The 17252-nt window shown below is 38.7% G+C and overlaps 1 protein-coding gene across 2 annotated transcripts; it reads right to left on the minus strand.

The window, feature by feature from the left end:
* Positions 1-3955: 3955 nt before the first annotated feature.
* LOC118645936 lies at positions 3956-6393 on the minus strand. 2 transcript variants are annotated; one of them, XM_036287929.1, is made up of 2 exons: positions 4917-6393; positions 3956-4705 (listed from the first exon to the last, which is right to left on the minus strand). In XM_036287929.1, the coding sequence occupies exons 1-2, from the start codon at positions 4924-4926 to the stop codon at positions 4155-4157; spliced, it is 561 nt and encodes a 186-aa protein (XP_036143822.1). In that variant the 5' UTR covers positions 4927-6393; the 3' UTR covers positions 3956-4154. Both variants share the same exon structure in this region; 1 of them encodes a protein (XP_036143822.1).
* Positions 6394-17252: the final 10859 nt, after the last annotated feature.

Genomic DNA, 17252 nt, shown 5'->3' on the forward strand with positions numbered 1-17252 from the left:
TTGTTCTTCATTCCGTTATTGCGCTCTTTAAATAATTATTATAAAATCATTGTTCTCTGTCATACTCTGCGCGCTCTCGCTTTAACTCTCACACATTATACTATCCTCTCCCTCTTTCTCTTGTATTCCCGTGCGCTCCCGCTCTCTCGCTCTTTCATACATTTGTCTTCTCTCTTTCATATTCTCTCTTATACTCACATTCTCTTGCTCGCGTTCTCCACAATGTTAACGTCGTTCTCTCTCATGCTTTGTATGCTATCGCTCTCATTCGCACGCATCGCACGCTCTCTCACCCACCCGTTACAAACATATTCCCGCAAGATCTCTCACTCACACTCATCACACGCTCTTGCTCCCACCTGTTACATACATATTCTCGCACGCTCTCTCACTCACACTTATCACACGCTTTCGCTCCCACCCGTCACATACATTTTCCCGCAAGATCTCTCACTCACACTCATCACACGTTCTCGCTCCTACACATCGCATACTACCCATCACATACTACCCATCGCGTTCTCTCGCTTCCACTCATCGCGTACGTATTCTCGCGCGCTCTCACTCACACACATTGCATACTACCCATCGCATACTACATCGCGTTCTTTCGCTCCCACTTATCGCGTACGTATTTTTATGCGCTCGGCGGCGGCGGCTATGGCGGGCGGCGGCGGCGGTCGCGGACCCCGATCCCCCCTCTCCGCTCCCGGGGACCCGAAAATCCCGCATCAGCAATTGCCGCACCGCGAGACCCCCCAATCCGCGTGACGTCATGCCCCCGCGCGCCTCCAAGTTTCCCCCCGCTCTCCCCTCGGAGCTTCCGAGTTAGAACCGGCCTAGTATTAACTACTATACAAAATTAATTTTTTTTAATCTGACAGCGACAATAGATTCTACGAAAAAAATTATAGAATGTTAAAAAGGATGTGTGTGTGTGTGTGTGTGTGTGTGTGTGTGTGTGTGTGTGTGTGTGTGTGTGTGTGTGTGTGCGCGCGCGCGCGCGCGTGCGTCTGCCTAAGCCTGTGAATTATTCAACCACACGATTTTAATTAAATCTCGCACTGAGGGAAATATTTTTGTTGGTAAATTGATAAATTAACAAGACAGAAGCTAACATAGCAAATGATTTGCTCATGTAGGACAGCAAATAACTGTATGTGAAAATAAATAATGTGTTACGTTTGATTGGCTGTTGTAGCCATTGAACTCTAAGTAAACAAATGTGATTTGTATCTCAGACAATACGTTTTTTAAATAATAAATGAAAAATGATTTGCAATGGTAACTGTTCCCTGTGAGCAATCCTTGCTTTTATTTTGGCAATAAAAAGCTTTTTCTCACAAGGGGACATTACGCACTACTCTTTACCAAATTGGATAAAACTTGCAGTAATAATGGAAAATACTATCCAATGAATACATGCAAAGTTATTTCTCTGAATGAGCCTTAGAAGATGAATTAAGCAATTAAAGATAGAAATAAAGGTACTTTTCGTTATGTAACATTCTAACCGTTGATATCGCAAAGTCCATGTGGGTCAGGGAGTAGAGCGTTGAGCTACTATTCCGTAGGATCGCGCTTCGCGGTTGATGTCGGAACTTTTAAAAAATTTTTTTTACCTTTTTAAAAATTTTTTTTTATTAATAAGAAAGTAAAAAATTATATAAGCAAAAAAATAAAGTGATAAAAAACATACGAACTAATAAATAAACAAATTAAATAAATAAAGTAAAAAAACCAAAGAAATGAAAAAAAAATTAAATGTCTTAAAGGTAATTACACTTTACAATTTTTAGGGTGATAATCGTTATAATAAAAAAAAAGCTCCGACACCAGCCGCGAACCGCGATCATACGGAACAGTAGCTCAACGCTCTACTCCCTGAACCACATGGACTTTGCGATGTCGACGGTTAGAACGTTACATAACGAAAGGTACCTATTTTTAATTGCTTATAATTCTTCTTCTAAGGCTCATTCAGAGAAATGGCTTTACATGTATTCATTGGATAGTATTTGCTATTATTACTGCAAGTTTTATCCAATTTGGTGAAGAATAGCGCGTAGTGTCCCATTGTCAGTGCGTTACCCTATATAAGATTTATAAAGAGTAACAGAACATTTGAAAAAAGTTGATATACATGTACATATAAGCCTACCTGTGGCAAACAGCAGTTACAAGTCAGTATCGAAGTGATCTTCGTTGAAGTGGCAGCTATTGTATTGATTGTGTTAAATCCAATATATGAATTCAAAAAGAATATTAAACAATTTGTCACACATCGTGAAGGATCATTTTGCAAAATGGACGCTTCATGTTCAAGTAAGGGCATTATAAATACATAATATAAGGTAAATAACAAATTTTGTTTTAATCTTGATATATAACATATAAACATCTACTAATTGACATTTACTTTGTTGTTACGCATTGTGCACATATGTGCCCACATATCAAATTTTTTGGACAATGTTTTACTTTCACTTTAATAACATGTTAATTTAAAAATTTCTTTTTTCAGCTCATGATAGTACCTAACAAAAATCTGGTTTGTCGAGGGAAGAAATTTTTACATTACGAAAAGACAACTTAAATGATGGTGTTACAATAGCTTGTAAAAAAATTGAAGACATTTGTCTAAAAAATTGGAGCGGTATTTTATGTTATCAGACAATATGAAAATGTCATTTGTAAACTATTACATAAGGTAAAAGTGGCAGAAAAGTAAGCGGATGAAAGAAATATTTCTGAAGAAAAATCAGCAATGGTTAAATTTCATTATTTATTTTGATGAAAATAAAGAAGATAAAGCCACGTCATAATCAGATAAACGATATACGGGCCGCCCAAAAACGGAATTTGCACAATGCAGTGAAAGAACGAAGCGAAGAAAAACCGAAGATTGTTGTGAGCGAAACACTCACAACCAATAAGTTTATATCATAAAATAAAGGAAATAAAATATTAAAATTATAAGATAGCTCACCGAGGAAGGCTCGCTATCACAAGGTGTCAGGTGACACATGCCTCGTGCGCTGCCGGCCGGTCATCGCACTGGGCAACGCACCAGTCACCTTAACGAAGTAGCAAAGCCAGCTTAGCAACAATCATGCCACCGGAAATGCATACCTGCATTTTGGCAATTGTTGCTAAACTCGCAAATATTTCCCGCGCGCCGGATGCGCGCGGGAATGACCATATATGGTCATGCGGAGGGCCCGATGCCCCCACTAATAATTAAATCCGCGACACTATTTAAGCCGCTGCCGAACAGCGGCCAGCGGAATCAGTGAATAGTAATCAAGCCGATACGTACGGCCCGCACAAGTGAATTTCGAGTTCGGGACTTACAAGGGAAGTATCACAAGTGTCCGACGCCAATTTGATTTTCCTTGAAATATGTTGTCGAACACACAAATCTAAGAGACACGTATTTTTTTTTATGGGCGGAGTTTTATGTTTAGAGGGTGAAACACCCCTTTGAAAAAAAACAATTTTATTCTTTCGGAACGAATATCATCGGAAGTATAAAAGATAGAAAAAAATTTTTTAAATAAAAGTTGTACGGTTTTAAAAGTACTTTAAATTTGTAAAAAAAATTTTTTTTTAATTTTTTTGTTTAACAAAACACTCCCCACCATTATTTTTTTTAAATAAAAAAAAATTTTTTTGCTATATTAAAAGATTTTTTTTTTCTAAATTCAACTATGTATATTAAAGTTATGTTACGAAATATCATTTTTGAGAATTAATTATAAAGATTTCCGTATATAAGCTATCCGTGCTCATGTACGCAAATAATTATCGTCTAAACAAGATTATACACAATTTTGATAAGATGTATAATAGAAATCTATATAATTGATTTTAGCATCACAAATTATAAATTATAAATAATATTAATAATTATAATGGTTTTTATTACTTTTTTTTAAATTAGTAAATTTTTTTATTTTACTAATTTCTGTACATTATTTCTTTATATCTTGTGATTATTTTCTTAAAGCTATTTTTGGTCTTATGCTTTTATATTTTGTTTATTTACATAATAAGATTGTGATTTACATCATCACAATCATTTCTAAATATTTATTAATAAAATAATTTTTAAATATTTATACAATAAATTTATACATTTTATATTGTATCATTTACTCATTATACTTATTGCAATAATGATACTCAACGAAGAAATGTTTTAAACATAATGATTTTTTGCACCATGAACATTTTACTATAGCTACATTATTGCAACCTTCGATATCACATGTTGTTGAAGTATCATCCAAACTAAATTCTACTGGATTTTTAAATTTCTGTAGTCTTTCGTTCGTATAACCACTTTTAAACCACGAATATTTAAATAAGTTACGATATCGCAGGGATGACAATTGATTATGTATCAAAGATTGCAATTTTATTATATTATTTTGTTCATGCAAATTTATATCACATTCCAATAATAAAACTATATCTGAAAACCTTTTAGCAAAATTTTTCCAAATTCTAAATCCGTAAACATCTAATGGTTGTATTTTTCCTGTAGTACCTTTCGGTATAATCATAGTAGTAATATGTTTATCTAGAGGTGTTAAATCCGAAATGATATTGGGACAATGTCCGGTCCATGTATCGATAAGAAGAATGCTATTAGAACCAATGTTTGGAAAATAAGCTTCTTCTAACCACATTTTAAAATGATCTGTAACAAATATAAATTAATTTAATAACTTTCTTATGATTGTTATTAGATTGTTAAATTAAATATAAAATTTCATAAAGATGATAATTGATTATGTATCAGAGATTAATTTTATTATATAATTTTATGTAATTGTTTATCCAAATTTATATTTTTTTTTAATTATCAATATTTAAAAATCTAAAACCTTATAAAAGGAAATTTATATTACCTGATGTCATTTTACCAGATTTCGATGCTTTTACAATAACATTTGTTAGTTTAAATAAAGTTTCTTGTACTCTTGGTCCAAATTCGCCGTTAGCTTCTTTCAAAACAATAAATAAAGGTGACAGCAAATTACCATTACATGATATTATTGGTTGTATCGTGTATGAATGGGTCGTTGATGACACAGATTGTACGATACGCTCTACTTTTTTTATTCCTTTAGGAGACAATGATCTTCCAGAATGTATTTCTAATTAAAAACCACTTTGATCAGAATTACAAACATTTTCTGCTCCAAACTGTTCAATAAGTGGTTTCACTGTTTTTAAAAAATTATTTGCTGAGTTTTGTAAATCAATAGAATCTTCCACTGTTCTTTTAGTTACAAACTTCGTAACTTTTCTTGAAACAATTCGATGGGATTTCTTGAATCTTGATATCCAGCTGTGAGATGCTTTAAATATAGGAATTACATTTCCTATTTCTTCTTGAGCTTGTAAAGCCCATCTTTTTAAATCGATATCATGAACTATAAATCCTGATTTAATAGTTGCAGTAAATTTATCATGTGTAAATTTGGAGATATAAGATAATTTTTCCAAACGATTTCCAGTTGATTGTAGTTGTTCTTCCCATCGTCTTAACTGACGTTCAGATGAAACTCTTTTAAATTTACTTTGTACTGATTTTAGAGAATGACGCCTTTTTCTGTGGTTAATTTCTTTATTATCGTCTAAATTCCGCCAATATTCAACAGCTCGTCTTTTATAAGTACTGTCAAAATTTACTTCACTGTTTGAACACTGTAGATGAGAATTTAAATTATCTTCACTCCATGCTTCTTCGTCATCTTCAATTATTTCGAAACTGTGTAATTTATAAGGTTCTTGATAATCGAGATAGGTTTCTTCCATCACTTCCAATCCATTATAGTGAAAAATGCTATCTAGCAATAATTTTTGTATGTCTTCTTTTAATTGTATTTCTGCTTCAGTTACTGGCGTTTCTGTTAGATATATTGAACTTATAGATGCCAATAAAAGTCTAACAACATTAAACGGATTGAGAATCATTTGTAAAGATGTTAAACTTTGCTTTGTATTGTAATTTAAAATCAATTTAACAAATTGCACACATATGATTATTACAAAACGATTGCACTGATTGAACGTAAGACTGCTACATGACTATATTTATACTGTCAATTTATACTTATCTTGAGTGTACACGTAAGCCTAATAAGAGATAAAGATTAATTATATTTGATGAAAACATTTTAATTGAAACATGTAATTCATCACGTTCTTGATATGAGGGATACGTGACTTTTAGTTTATTATATATATATATAGCAATAATTTTTGTACGTTTTCTTTTATATATATAATGAATTAAAAGTCACGTATCCCTCATATCAAGAACGTGATGAATTAAATGTTTTCAATTAATATGTTTTCATCAAATTTAATTAATCTTTATCTCTTATTAGACTTACATGTATATTCAAGATAAGTATAAATCACGTGTTTTCCCCCGGTAATCACGTAACGATTATCGTAAGCATAGAATAGGCGTGAATGTCGGAAGACAACGACGCTGCTATAGCAAACGACTCGTGGTTACATAGCGAGCAAGCCACTCGAGCTATCGAATACTGCGAACAAGCCGTCATAGAAGCACGCGATAGAGTCCGTAGAGAACTAGATCCGTACGATAGCGAGTTACCGGAAAACGTCGTCCGCGAACGAGAATTCCCATTCGCGAACCTCGACGCGAGTTTGTTTCAAAACGAATTCAACGCGACACAGCAACACCGTGTAGAACGACGAACACGACCGTATGAGAGTCGCACCCCTAGTCGCGTTTCGTCACGAGGCGAGTTCTCACTTACGTCATACGAGTTTGACATTTTCGACCCAGCTGACTTTTTTCAAACGGACGCGATGCCTAACGACGAACAAGCAGAGATCCAACAATTCATCGCCGGTGCAGAACAGGAACTACAGAACCTGCACCAAGAACTAAATGCTAATGCGCCACGACTTGCCCGCACTGTCACGCAAAGAGACGATGTGCAGGAAATACGGGAAGCCTTACGTGCAATGATGCACGAGGTACGGAGACTGACCACTGAAGTCAACGAGGTGCGAGAAACAAATTCGCGAACACTACGTACGCACGCGCCTCGACAAACGCGATATAGCCGGCGAGAAACCGCGTTCGAGTACCCGGACGACGACGTGCGCCGACAGAGAGGTCGCGGAATATTGTCACTAAAAGAAGCCCGCGGAATGATACCCGAGTTCGACGGCAACGCAAGTAAATTACAGGAGTTTTTGAGCGCCATGACTTACGCGATCGGGAACATAGATCCGTCGGATGAAGTATACTTACTAGGCGCGATATTGTGTACTAAACTGAAAGGACGCGCCATGTTAGACTTTCAGACACGACGGATAAGCGATTTCGTGCAATTAAAAACGGAATTAGAATCGTGTTACGCGAGTAAACGAAGCACAACACATTTACAGCTCGATTTCAATACCCTGAAGCAAAAGCCAGGAGAAAGCGCTCGAGCCTACGGACTGCGTACAGATAAGCTCACGATAGACCTGTACAAGTCGATGATCGAAGGCCGACACCAATACACGGCCGAACATAAGCGCATCATTTTAGAAATGCTGCAGCAGCAAGCATTGGAAAATTACCAAATAGAGCTACGCGAAGATACAAAGGCGGTAGTCCGATCGCGCGGATACGTTACGCTACAGGACGCGATAGCAGCCGCAAGCGCAGAAGAAAGAATCAAGGGTCCCGCCGTGAGTAACACGAGACGGACACCCGACTCGCCGAGGCATTACGACAAGTCCGATGCCCGTTGCCGAAATTGCGGCAAGTATGGCCACTACAGTAAGGATTGCCGGAATAACAGGAGCAGTAATAGATACGCCCTGCCGCAACCCGACAAACGTATAAGTGCAATCGACAAGCATTGCAACTAATGCAAAAAACGCGGACACACTCGCAACGAGTGTTGGAATCTACACGGACGGCCTAAAGCAAAGGTACCGAACGCGCAAGGAAAGATGCAAAGCGCCGAGATAACGGGAGCGAGAAAGAAAGCGATAACGCAGAAAAGGAACTCTGACTCCGAACACAGTAGCGAGGAAGAAGGAGCGACGAGTCGCACACAGAGTACGCGCGCTCGAGCGTATCAAGTGACACACGTAAGACGAGACGGCACCCGATGCGACGGTCTTGACCTAATTACGCTCCCAATCAAAGAAACACGCGCTGGTAAAATCGACATGTTGTTCGATTCAGGCGCAACGATATCGTTAATAAAGGTAAAGAACCTAAAGGGAAAAACAAGAATTTATCCCGAAGAAGTATCATTGGTAGGAATAACTGGCCACCGAGTGCATACTATATGAAAGATGCAAGCCACTATCAAGATAGGCGAGCGAGAAATTAAACACGCCATATACGTGGTAAAAGACGATTTCCCTATGGAATACGAGGGGATAATCGGCCTCGATTTCCTGCGCAAACAGTATGTATCATGCGATTATAAAAATAAGACAGTGACTATAGAAAATGTCACCCTGCGACTTAAACCGTATAAGATTATTTTAAAACCGCGCAGCGAAACCATCGTTCGTGCAGTAACGAACCGAAATAAAACCGGAACAATCCGAGCCAAGGAAACTTCGCCCGGCATCTATATTGGCAGATGCATGGTAGAGCCGAAAAATTTTATGTGCCCTATAAGCATAATTAACACCACGGATAAACCAGTGGAAATCACCACACCGATAGTTACCGTGGAAGACATCGAAGAAGATGTCATGCAACAAGTCTATGTTGTGACCTCCGAAACGGACTGCGAGATGAAGCTTCCCCGCGGAGAACGCATATGACAACTATTACGCACGCAGCATCTGAATCCAGAGGAACGAAAGGCACTCAATCGGATATGCAACGAATATCAGGATATATTTCATTTAAACGGAGAACCTCTGACGTGTACCTCGACGGTGAAACACGAGATCAGCACGCGAGTCGACGCCGCGCCTGTGAACGTGCGACCGTATCGCCTCCCCGCCAAACATAAGGAGAAAGTGAGTACACAAATAAATAAAATGCTGAAAAATAGCATTATCCGCACTAGTACGAGCCAGTGGAACGCACCCCTGTTAGTTGTGCCGAAGAAAGCTGACTCGACTGGAAAATCACGACTTCGAATTGTAATTGACTTCCGAAAGTTGAATGATTTGACTATTGGCGACTCATTTCCACTGCCGAATATTGATGAAATATTGGACCAGTTAGGAAATGCTAAATATTTCACGACGCTAGATCTAGCGTCGGGGTACCACCAGATACTTATGGCTGAGCATGATAAGCCGAAAACCGCATTCTCAACACCGTATGGACACTACGAGTACAATCGAATACCGTTCGGACTTAAAAATGCGCCAGCCACATTCCAGAGGCTAATGAATTCTGTGCTTACTGGAATGCAAGGACTTAGATGCCTCGTGTATTTAGATGACATTGTCATATACGGCTCAAGTCTAAAGGAACATAACAAGCGCTTAGAAGAAGTGCTACTACGCCTACGGGAAGCTAATTTGAAGCTACAACCCGATAAGTGCAAGTTCCTTCGAAAAGAGGTGAATTACCTCGGCCATATTATTTCTGAGGACGGGATAGCACCCGATCCCGGAAAATTACAGGCAATCAAAGATTTTCCAGAACCACGCAAGGTCAAGGATATTCAATCTTTCATCGGACTTGCAGGTTACTATCGAAAATTTATCAGTGACTTTTCTAAACTTGCTAAGCCAATGACGAAGCTAACGAAGAAAACTGAAAAGTTCGTCTGGACTACCGAACAGCAGATAGCGTTCGATACATTGAAAGAAAAATTAATGACGGCACCCGTGCTACAATATCCGGATTTCACCCAGGAATTCAACGTGACCACGGATGCTTCCGACTATGCAATCGGAGCAGTCCTGTCACAGGGACCGGTAGGTAGCGACCGTCCAATTGCTTACGCAAGCCGAGTGTTAAATCGCGCGGAGCAAAATTATAGCACTACCGAAAAGGAGCTGCTAGCAATCGTATGGGCTGTTAAGCATTTCCGCCCATATGTGTACGGCGTAAAATTTAAAATAGTGACAGACCATAAGCCACTTACATGGTTATTTAGCGTAAATGACCCCGGATCGCGACTGATTCGGTGGCGATTAAAATTAGAAGAGTATGACTATGAGATCATACACAAGGCCGGTCGAGCAAACGCGAACGCCGACGCGCTGAGTCGAAACGTGAAGCGGGAGGCTCACGTTACGGAAGACTCTGATAAGATCCTCGCGCTCGAAGAAGACACTGTACACACAATTAAGTACGCCGATAAAAAATAATGAAAGTATACAGGAGTATACTGAAGAAGAAAAGAAACAGATTCTATATGAATACCATGATGCCCTGACAGGAGGACATCAGGGAATTGAGCGAACGATAAGAAGAATACGCCTAAAACACAACTGGCATGGATTAACAGCCGACGTAGAGAGATACATAAAGAAATGCGAGCTCTGCCAGAAGAACAAACTCTCTCGCAGAATTAAAGCACCGCTAGTTATCACCGATACACCAAGCCGACCCTTTGAAAAGTGCGCGCTGGATATCGTCGGACCGTTAATCATAACAAACAACGAAAATCGGTACCTGCTGACATTTCAGGACCACCTAACAAAATTTAGTAAGGCTATGCACCTTCCTAACCAAGAAGCGAATACCGTAAGTAAGGCATTCGTGACGAAAATCGTTCTAGAATATGGAATTCCGGAATGCATCTTAACGGATCAAGGAACTAATTTTATGAGCGAAGTATTTAAGAATACTTGCAAACTGCTCAAAATTAAAAATAATACAGGCAACTATAGCACACATCGACGAGACAGAAAAAACAGTACAACATAACGAGTACCTCCTCGCGAACGCAAAAAATCTCAACCTAGAACTACTAGAGAGCGAACGCGCAAACAACATACAGTCAAATTTTATAATTATCAGCACCGTACTGTCAGAGTTAACTCGCGATGCGGAGGACGTCTTAGATTACGTCACCCTATTAAAAAGGGGTATAATGCACCCCAGACTAACGCCTATAGACCATATTATACAACTGCTTAAAGATGCGAACTCTCAACTCCCGGAAGGATTCTACTTTCCATTTAGAGCAAACCAGGAAGAATGGTCAACTATTGAACAATTCGCACTTGTAAGCGCATACTGCGACAGCGTAAATATATACACGATTTTGCGTTTTCCATTAATATCGACGTCAAAATACGAAATATTAAATGTGATAGCCATACCTGTGCCAGAACATAATAACACATTCTCTGTAATAGACATCAGGTATCCGACCATAGCGATAGACGGGGATCAGCACACGTATATAACCTTACCGCGCAACGATTTACAAAATTGTATGAAGATAAATAAAGATTACTTATGCGAGCGAAATTATCCTGCGAACAGGATTAATCCACATTCCGTGTGTGAAGTCAAAACGTTTTTAGAAACCGATAGATATCACGAAAATTGTAACATTAAAAACATAGCGTCTAATCATAGTTTTTGGATAGCCTTAGGCGACTCGCACTCATGGCTGTATTCCGTACAGGAAAAACAAACTGTAACATTTTACTGTAAAGACCACGGACAGATAAAGGAAGTGATTGAAAAAACGGGTAAAATAACATTGAAGAACAACTGCAAATTAATGACGGAAGACACGATAATAAAGTCTCCTAATCACACAGTACAGAAATAGAAACATTTTTACCACAATACAATATTTCTATACTAAAGAACGAAACAAAGCTAAACATAAATGCAGTGCAACCGATAAAATTACAAAACATTGTCCTACATTCCTTAAAGTTAGAGGAATTAAACAAACAAATTATCGAAATGGACAAAAAATTGAATGAACAACCGAATACAATTTTTCAGTCACCACACTTTATCTATCCAACGGCTACCAGCGGAACAGTGATTGTAATAATACTAGCAATAATAATAACTGTTGTTGTAATAAAAAAGAAAAAGAGAAACAGCCATGAGAAGCGAGTCACACTAGACATAGATGCGGAATATACAATTCCCAGATCTATTTTAAAGCGTAGTAATAGCGTTTTTAATTAAATATACAAAAACTTCGTACCTCCGTTTTTGTTTTTTCAACGGCGGAGGGATGTTGTGAGCGAAACACTCACAACCAATAAGTTTATATCATAAAATAAAGGAAATAAAATATTAAAATTATAAGATAGCTCGCCGAGGAAGGCTCGCTATCACAAGGTGTCAGGTGACACATGCCTCGTGCGCTGCCGGCCGGTCATCGCACTGGGCAACGCACCAGTCACCTTAACGAAGTAGCAAAGCCAGCTTAGCAACAATCATGCCACCGGAAATGCATACCTGCATTTTGGCAATTGTTGCTAAACTCGCAAATATTTCCCGCGCGCCGGATGCGCGCGGGAATGACCAGATATGGTCATGCGGAGGGCCCGATGCCCCCTAATAATTAAATCCGCGACACTATTTAAGCCGCTGCCGAACAGCGGCCAGCGGGATCAGTGAATAGTAATCAAGCCGATACGTACGGCCCGCACAAGTGAATTTCGAGTTCGGGACTTAGCCGCGAGCAAATCTCAAGCGAGTAAAGATACGACGCGTTAACTCCAAGTCACGCGCCGTATCTAATCAAGTGTAATACGACGCGGCACCGTCGCCGACCGCAACCAATGTACGAACCGCAGTGAAATAAATCTTTATATCAAACAGACTTAGAATCAGTGAGTGAGTGATTTGAGGACCCTGCCAACAAAAGCCGCTTCTTTCCGCGAGTTCCTACTCCTTGGGCAGCAACGAATCCCGAAAGATCTTTTGTCGCACCGCAAGGTACGGCAAAAATATTTTGTTGTACCGCAAAGCGCAACAAGATATTCGATTGCAATCAAGTACTGAAGAACTTTCATATGCAACACACATGAAATTACAAGCTGAAGGAAAAGTGGAAGCTACCAAAATTGTTAAAGATATATTTTTGAGTAGTCCATCTAAAGCTCGAAAATGCAGAACATCTTTGGAATTAATTCCTAAAAGCACTCTTTCTACTGATGAAGCTGTTTCACTTTTAATCGAACAGAAACTTTTAATTCGAAGTCAATATCAGGGGCTAAAGAATGTAAGTGTCAAAAAGAAATGTAAAGTATATCCAGCTTATAAATTAATAATATTAAAAGCCAAGCGTAAATGTTATCCAGAAAAAAATAGTATTAGCGTATATGAAACCAGTGCAGAAGTTAAACTACAAACTCCATTGAAAAACACAATTGATCAAATTTTGACGATTCAAATGGATTTCATAAAAAGTTTGACTTGTGAACAAATTTCAAATTTAAATTTAATTTGTAAGTAGGGCTGTGATGGTAATTCTGATTTCAGTATGTATAAGTAAAAATTTAATGATGATGATGGAAGTAAATAGATGCTAATATCTTTTTTACTTCGCTTTTTCCATATCAATTTATATCGATTGATAAAAATATATCTGTAAAAATCATTGTATGAAAAAATCCGAGACCATCATCACCATGCTTTTGTAGACCAATCAAAATTGAATTTTTGTATGAAACTACTGAGGCCACTGTCAAGCAAACAGAGTACATAAAAAAACAAGCGAGCAAACTTACACCTTTTACAATTATAATAGATGGAAAAGAGATCATAATTAATTATGAACTCGCTTTGACGATGGTTGATGGCAAAGTTTGTAACGCAATTACTGACACTGCGTTTACTCAACATTGCTATGTATGTAATGCTACATTTAAAGATTTTAATAATATAGATATAATTTTTAAAAAGAAATTAATAGAGATAGTTTAAGTTTCGGTTTATCTACATTACATATGTGGATTCGATTATTTGAATGTTGTTTGCATATTTCATATAAAATCAATATTAAAAAATGGCAAGCGCAAAAAAATGAAGAAAAGAAAGCGATAGAAAATAGACAAAAAAATATTCAAAAAGGTTTCCGCCAACAATTAGGTCTTATTGTGGATCAAATGTGGATTTGGAAATACGAATGATGGGAATACTGCTCGACGATTTTTTGAAAATACATCTGTTGTAAGCCGATTACAACCGTATCTATCGCAATTGCGAAACGCATCTTTCGAAAAACGTTGCAAGAAGCATCTCTTTCGGAAGACGCACCAAAATCCGCCGCGTTCACGGAAGTCCCAAGTAACTTCCATGAGATTTCAACATCACGCTCGGAAGCAGTTCCGTATCGCCCTAGAAATAAGCCCCACGCTGCACAACTAAACCGCAAGGCTACCGCGTTCCGATGTCGAAACGCTTAGCCTCGCGGAAGCTACCGACGCTCGGTCACTGACCCCCGAAATTGCGCCAGAAACCATCATATATAAGAGCGACTACACCGTGACCGAGCGGAGAGTAACATACTAACGTCCAAGCTACGCCGCGTACTACACACCTTATCGCGAGTGATACCCGATACCATCACAGCTGGCTGTAAGCGCACGAGAAAGAAATAAAGATAACGAAGAAACAAGTGAGAAGTGTTTTCTTTCTTTTATACACCGAGCCGAACCTTCACCCTTTGGGTCCTAACCCTTAAGGCAGAACGAATCCCAACTACTTACGGGACAGAATTCCCGAAACGAGCAAACGCTCACAACACATCCATTTCCGCTGCTATAACAGGCGTTGACGAAAATCTTATTAAAAGGTTTTATTTTACAAGCTACTTCAAGTGGTCAAGTGGTCAATTAAAATATCATATTTTCAAAAATATACAATAGAAACAGCTTGAAAATTTGTCGACTTATATCCCTGATTCTACATGCCTACTTATGTACACAAACTTTTAATTCACGGTTCTGAAATAATACAATTTGCTTTACTGCCAATCGGACAAATGTCTGATGTTGTAAGCCGATTTACAACGGATGTATTATTATAATTGCGAAACGCATCATCTTTCAAAAGACGTTGCGAAAAGCATCTCTTTCAAAAGACACATAAGAATTCGCCGCGCTTACGGAAGTCCCAAGCAACTTCCGTGAGCTTACAACATCACGATACGGAACCGCTCGGAAGCAATTCCGTAATTTCCCTAGAAATAAGGCCTTACGCTGCACAATTGAACCGCAAGGCTACCGCGTTCCAGTGTCAAAACGCTTAGCCTCGTGGAAGCCACCGACGCCCGGTCTGGCCCCAAAATTGCACCACGAAACCATCGAATATAAGCGCGACCACGCCGTGACCGAGCGGAGAGTAGTAACAATACACGCACGACGTGAGCACGTTAGTTTACTATAGGCCTTATCGCGAGTGTTATTCAACACCACAGCGCGCAACACAGCTGATTGTAAGCCCTGAACGAAAAAATAAAGAAGACGAATTGGACAAGTCAGAAGTGTTCTTCATTTAAACAACGATCCGAACCTTCACCCTTCGGGTCCTAAGGTAGGACGAATCCCAGAACTATTTCGGGAAGAACTCCTGTTCAGAGCAAACGCTCACAACAAAATTGATTACAGCGGTGGGATAAAAGAAGCCGTTAGGAACAAAGAATAGAAGAAGCTGATTGAAGAAGCTGATAAGGAACAAGGGACAAGGAAAATCAAAGACTCGAAGGGAGCACGATCCTGCGAGAAGACCAGCCGACTGTAAGGCAACGTTGTGTTACTAGTGCGCGAATGGAAAATCTGTGCCAACGCGTCATTACTACTATCCTAAGTGCCCTTGAGAAACGAGCTTCTTTGCCGGGGGAAGGAACGGCTGAACAGCAACCTGGAGGTGGATCACGGACAAGGGGCGAAAACAAGACAACAAGTTTACTAGGGTGACCGCGCATACGCTATCACACCATCGTTCATCCCAGACCATCCAGCAAGCTGAGCTGCAACAATTCAACATGCAAAACTTGCTCCTAATGTAAGTCAACAATTGTAAAATATTTCCTTGCGTAATTATTGTAATGCCCTAAGCGAGGAACAACGTCACTATACGGAAACACAACGACTCCGAAAGAATAAAAAATAATATCACGTTCGAAAACGTTAAACGCGAAGCCTATCTGGAAAAAAGAAAAGATGAGAAAAAATATAATAATTAGAAGTCTAAGAAAGGAAGATTTAGATAGAATACAAAAGGGATGGATAGAGGAGATGATTAAAGAAAAGCTAGAATTGGAAATTAAAGTGACGAAGTGGTGGATAAGCGGGTTGGTGATAATAGGAGGTCTTGAAACCGAGGAAATGAAAAGAGATATTATGTGTAATAATAAACTAAGGGGGCAACGGATATTTATTGAACAGGATCTGACATGGGAGGAGAGGAGTACGCAAAGAGACATCGCAAGGTGGGTAAGAGAAGAGAAAGACAGAGGTAGGATTGTAAAGATAGGTATAGGCAGGGTAAAAATAAATGGAATATGGTTAAAGTAGGAGAATGTGATGTCAGATAGGAGGATAGATTTGTCAAGGAGGAAATTAGGAGAAGGGGAAACTATGGATGAATTAAGTTTAGACAGGGATGGTACTGGTGATAATGCAGATAGGAATAAAGAGGAGGTGAGAACGAAGGTAGTTGTTAGCTTAGGAGATAAGGAAAATTAAAAGCTTGCCAAGAAGGGATGAAAAATAAAAATAAAAGTAGAAGCAAATTTATAGTTAATGGTAAAGTTAATGGTAAATATAATAGGAAATGTAAGAGGAAAAGTAAGAGTAAGGGTAATAATAATGTAAAACATAGAACATTTTGATAGGAATATGTTATTTTGGAATGTTGCAGGTATAGGTAGACAGGACAGAGATTTCTGGGAATTTGTTAAAGGATTTGATTACGTAGGTCTAGTTGAAACTTGAGTAGAAGAAAAGGGTTGGAATAATTTAAAGGATATGCTTCCTGGTTCGCATACCTGGGAATGTTGTTTCGCGGAGAGAAGTAAAAAGAGAGGTAGAGCCAAAGGAGGATTCATAATAGGAATAAAGAAGGAGTAGGGGAACAATAGGAAATTGATAGATAGGAGTGGAGAAGGGTGGATAACTTCTAGGATAAAGACAGCATTTAGAGGAAAAAGCATGTAGATAATAACTATTAGACACGAAACATTGCGCACCGTTCAATTGCGCACCGTTCAATTGGACACAGTTCGATTGCGTACCGTTCGATTGAACACAGTTCGATTGGACACCGTTCGATTGGACGCCGT

The sequence above is a fragment of the Monomorium pharaonis genome, chromosome 1 (assembly GCF_013373865.1).
Source record: "Monomorium pharaonis isolate MP-MQ-018 chromosome 1, ASM1337386v2, whole genome shotgun sequence".
Taxonomy (NCBI): Eukaryota; Metazoa; Arthropoda; class Insecta; order Hymenoptera; family Formicidae; genus Monomorium; species Monomorium pharaonis.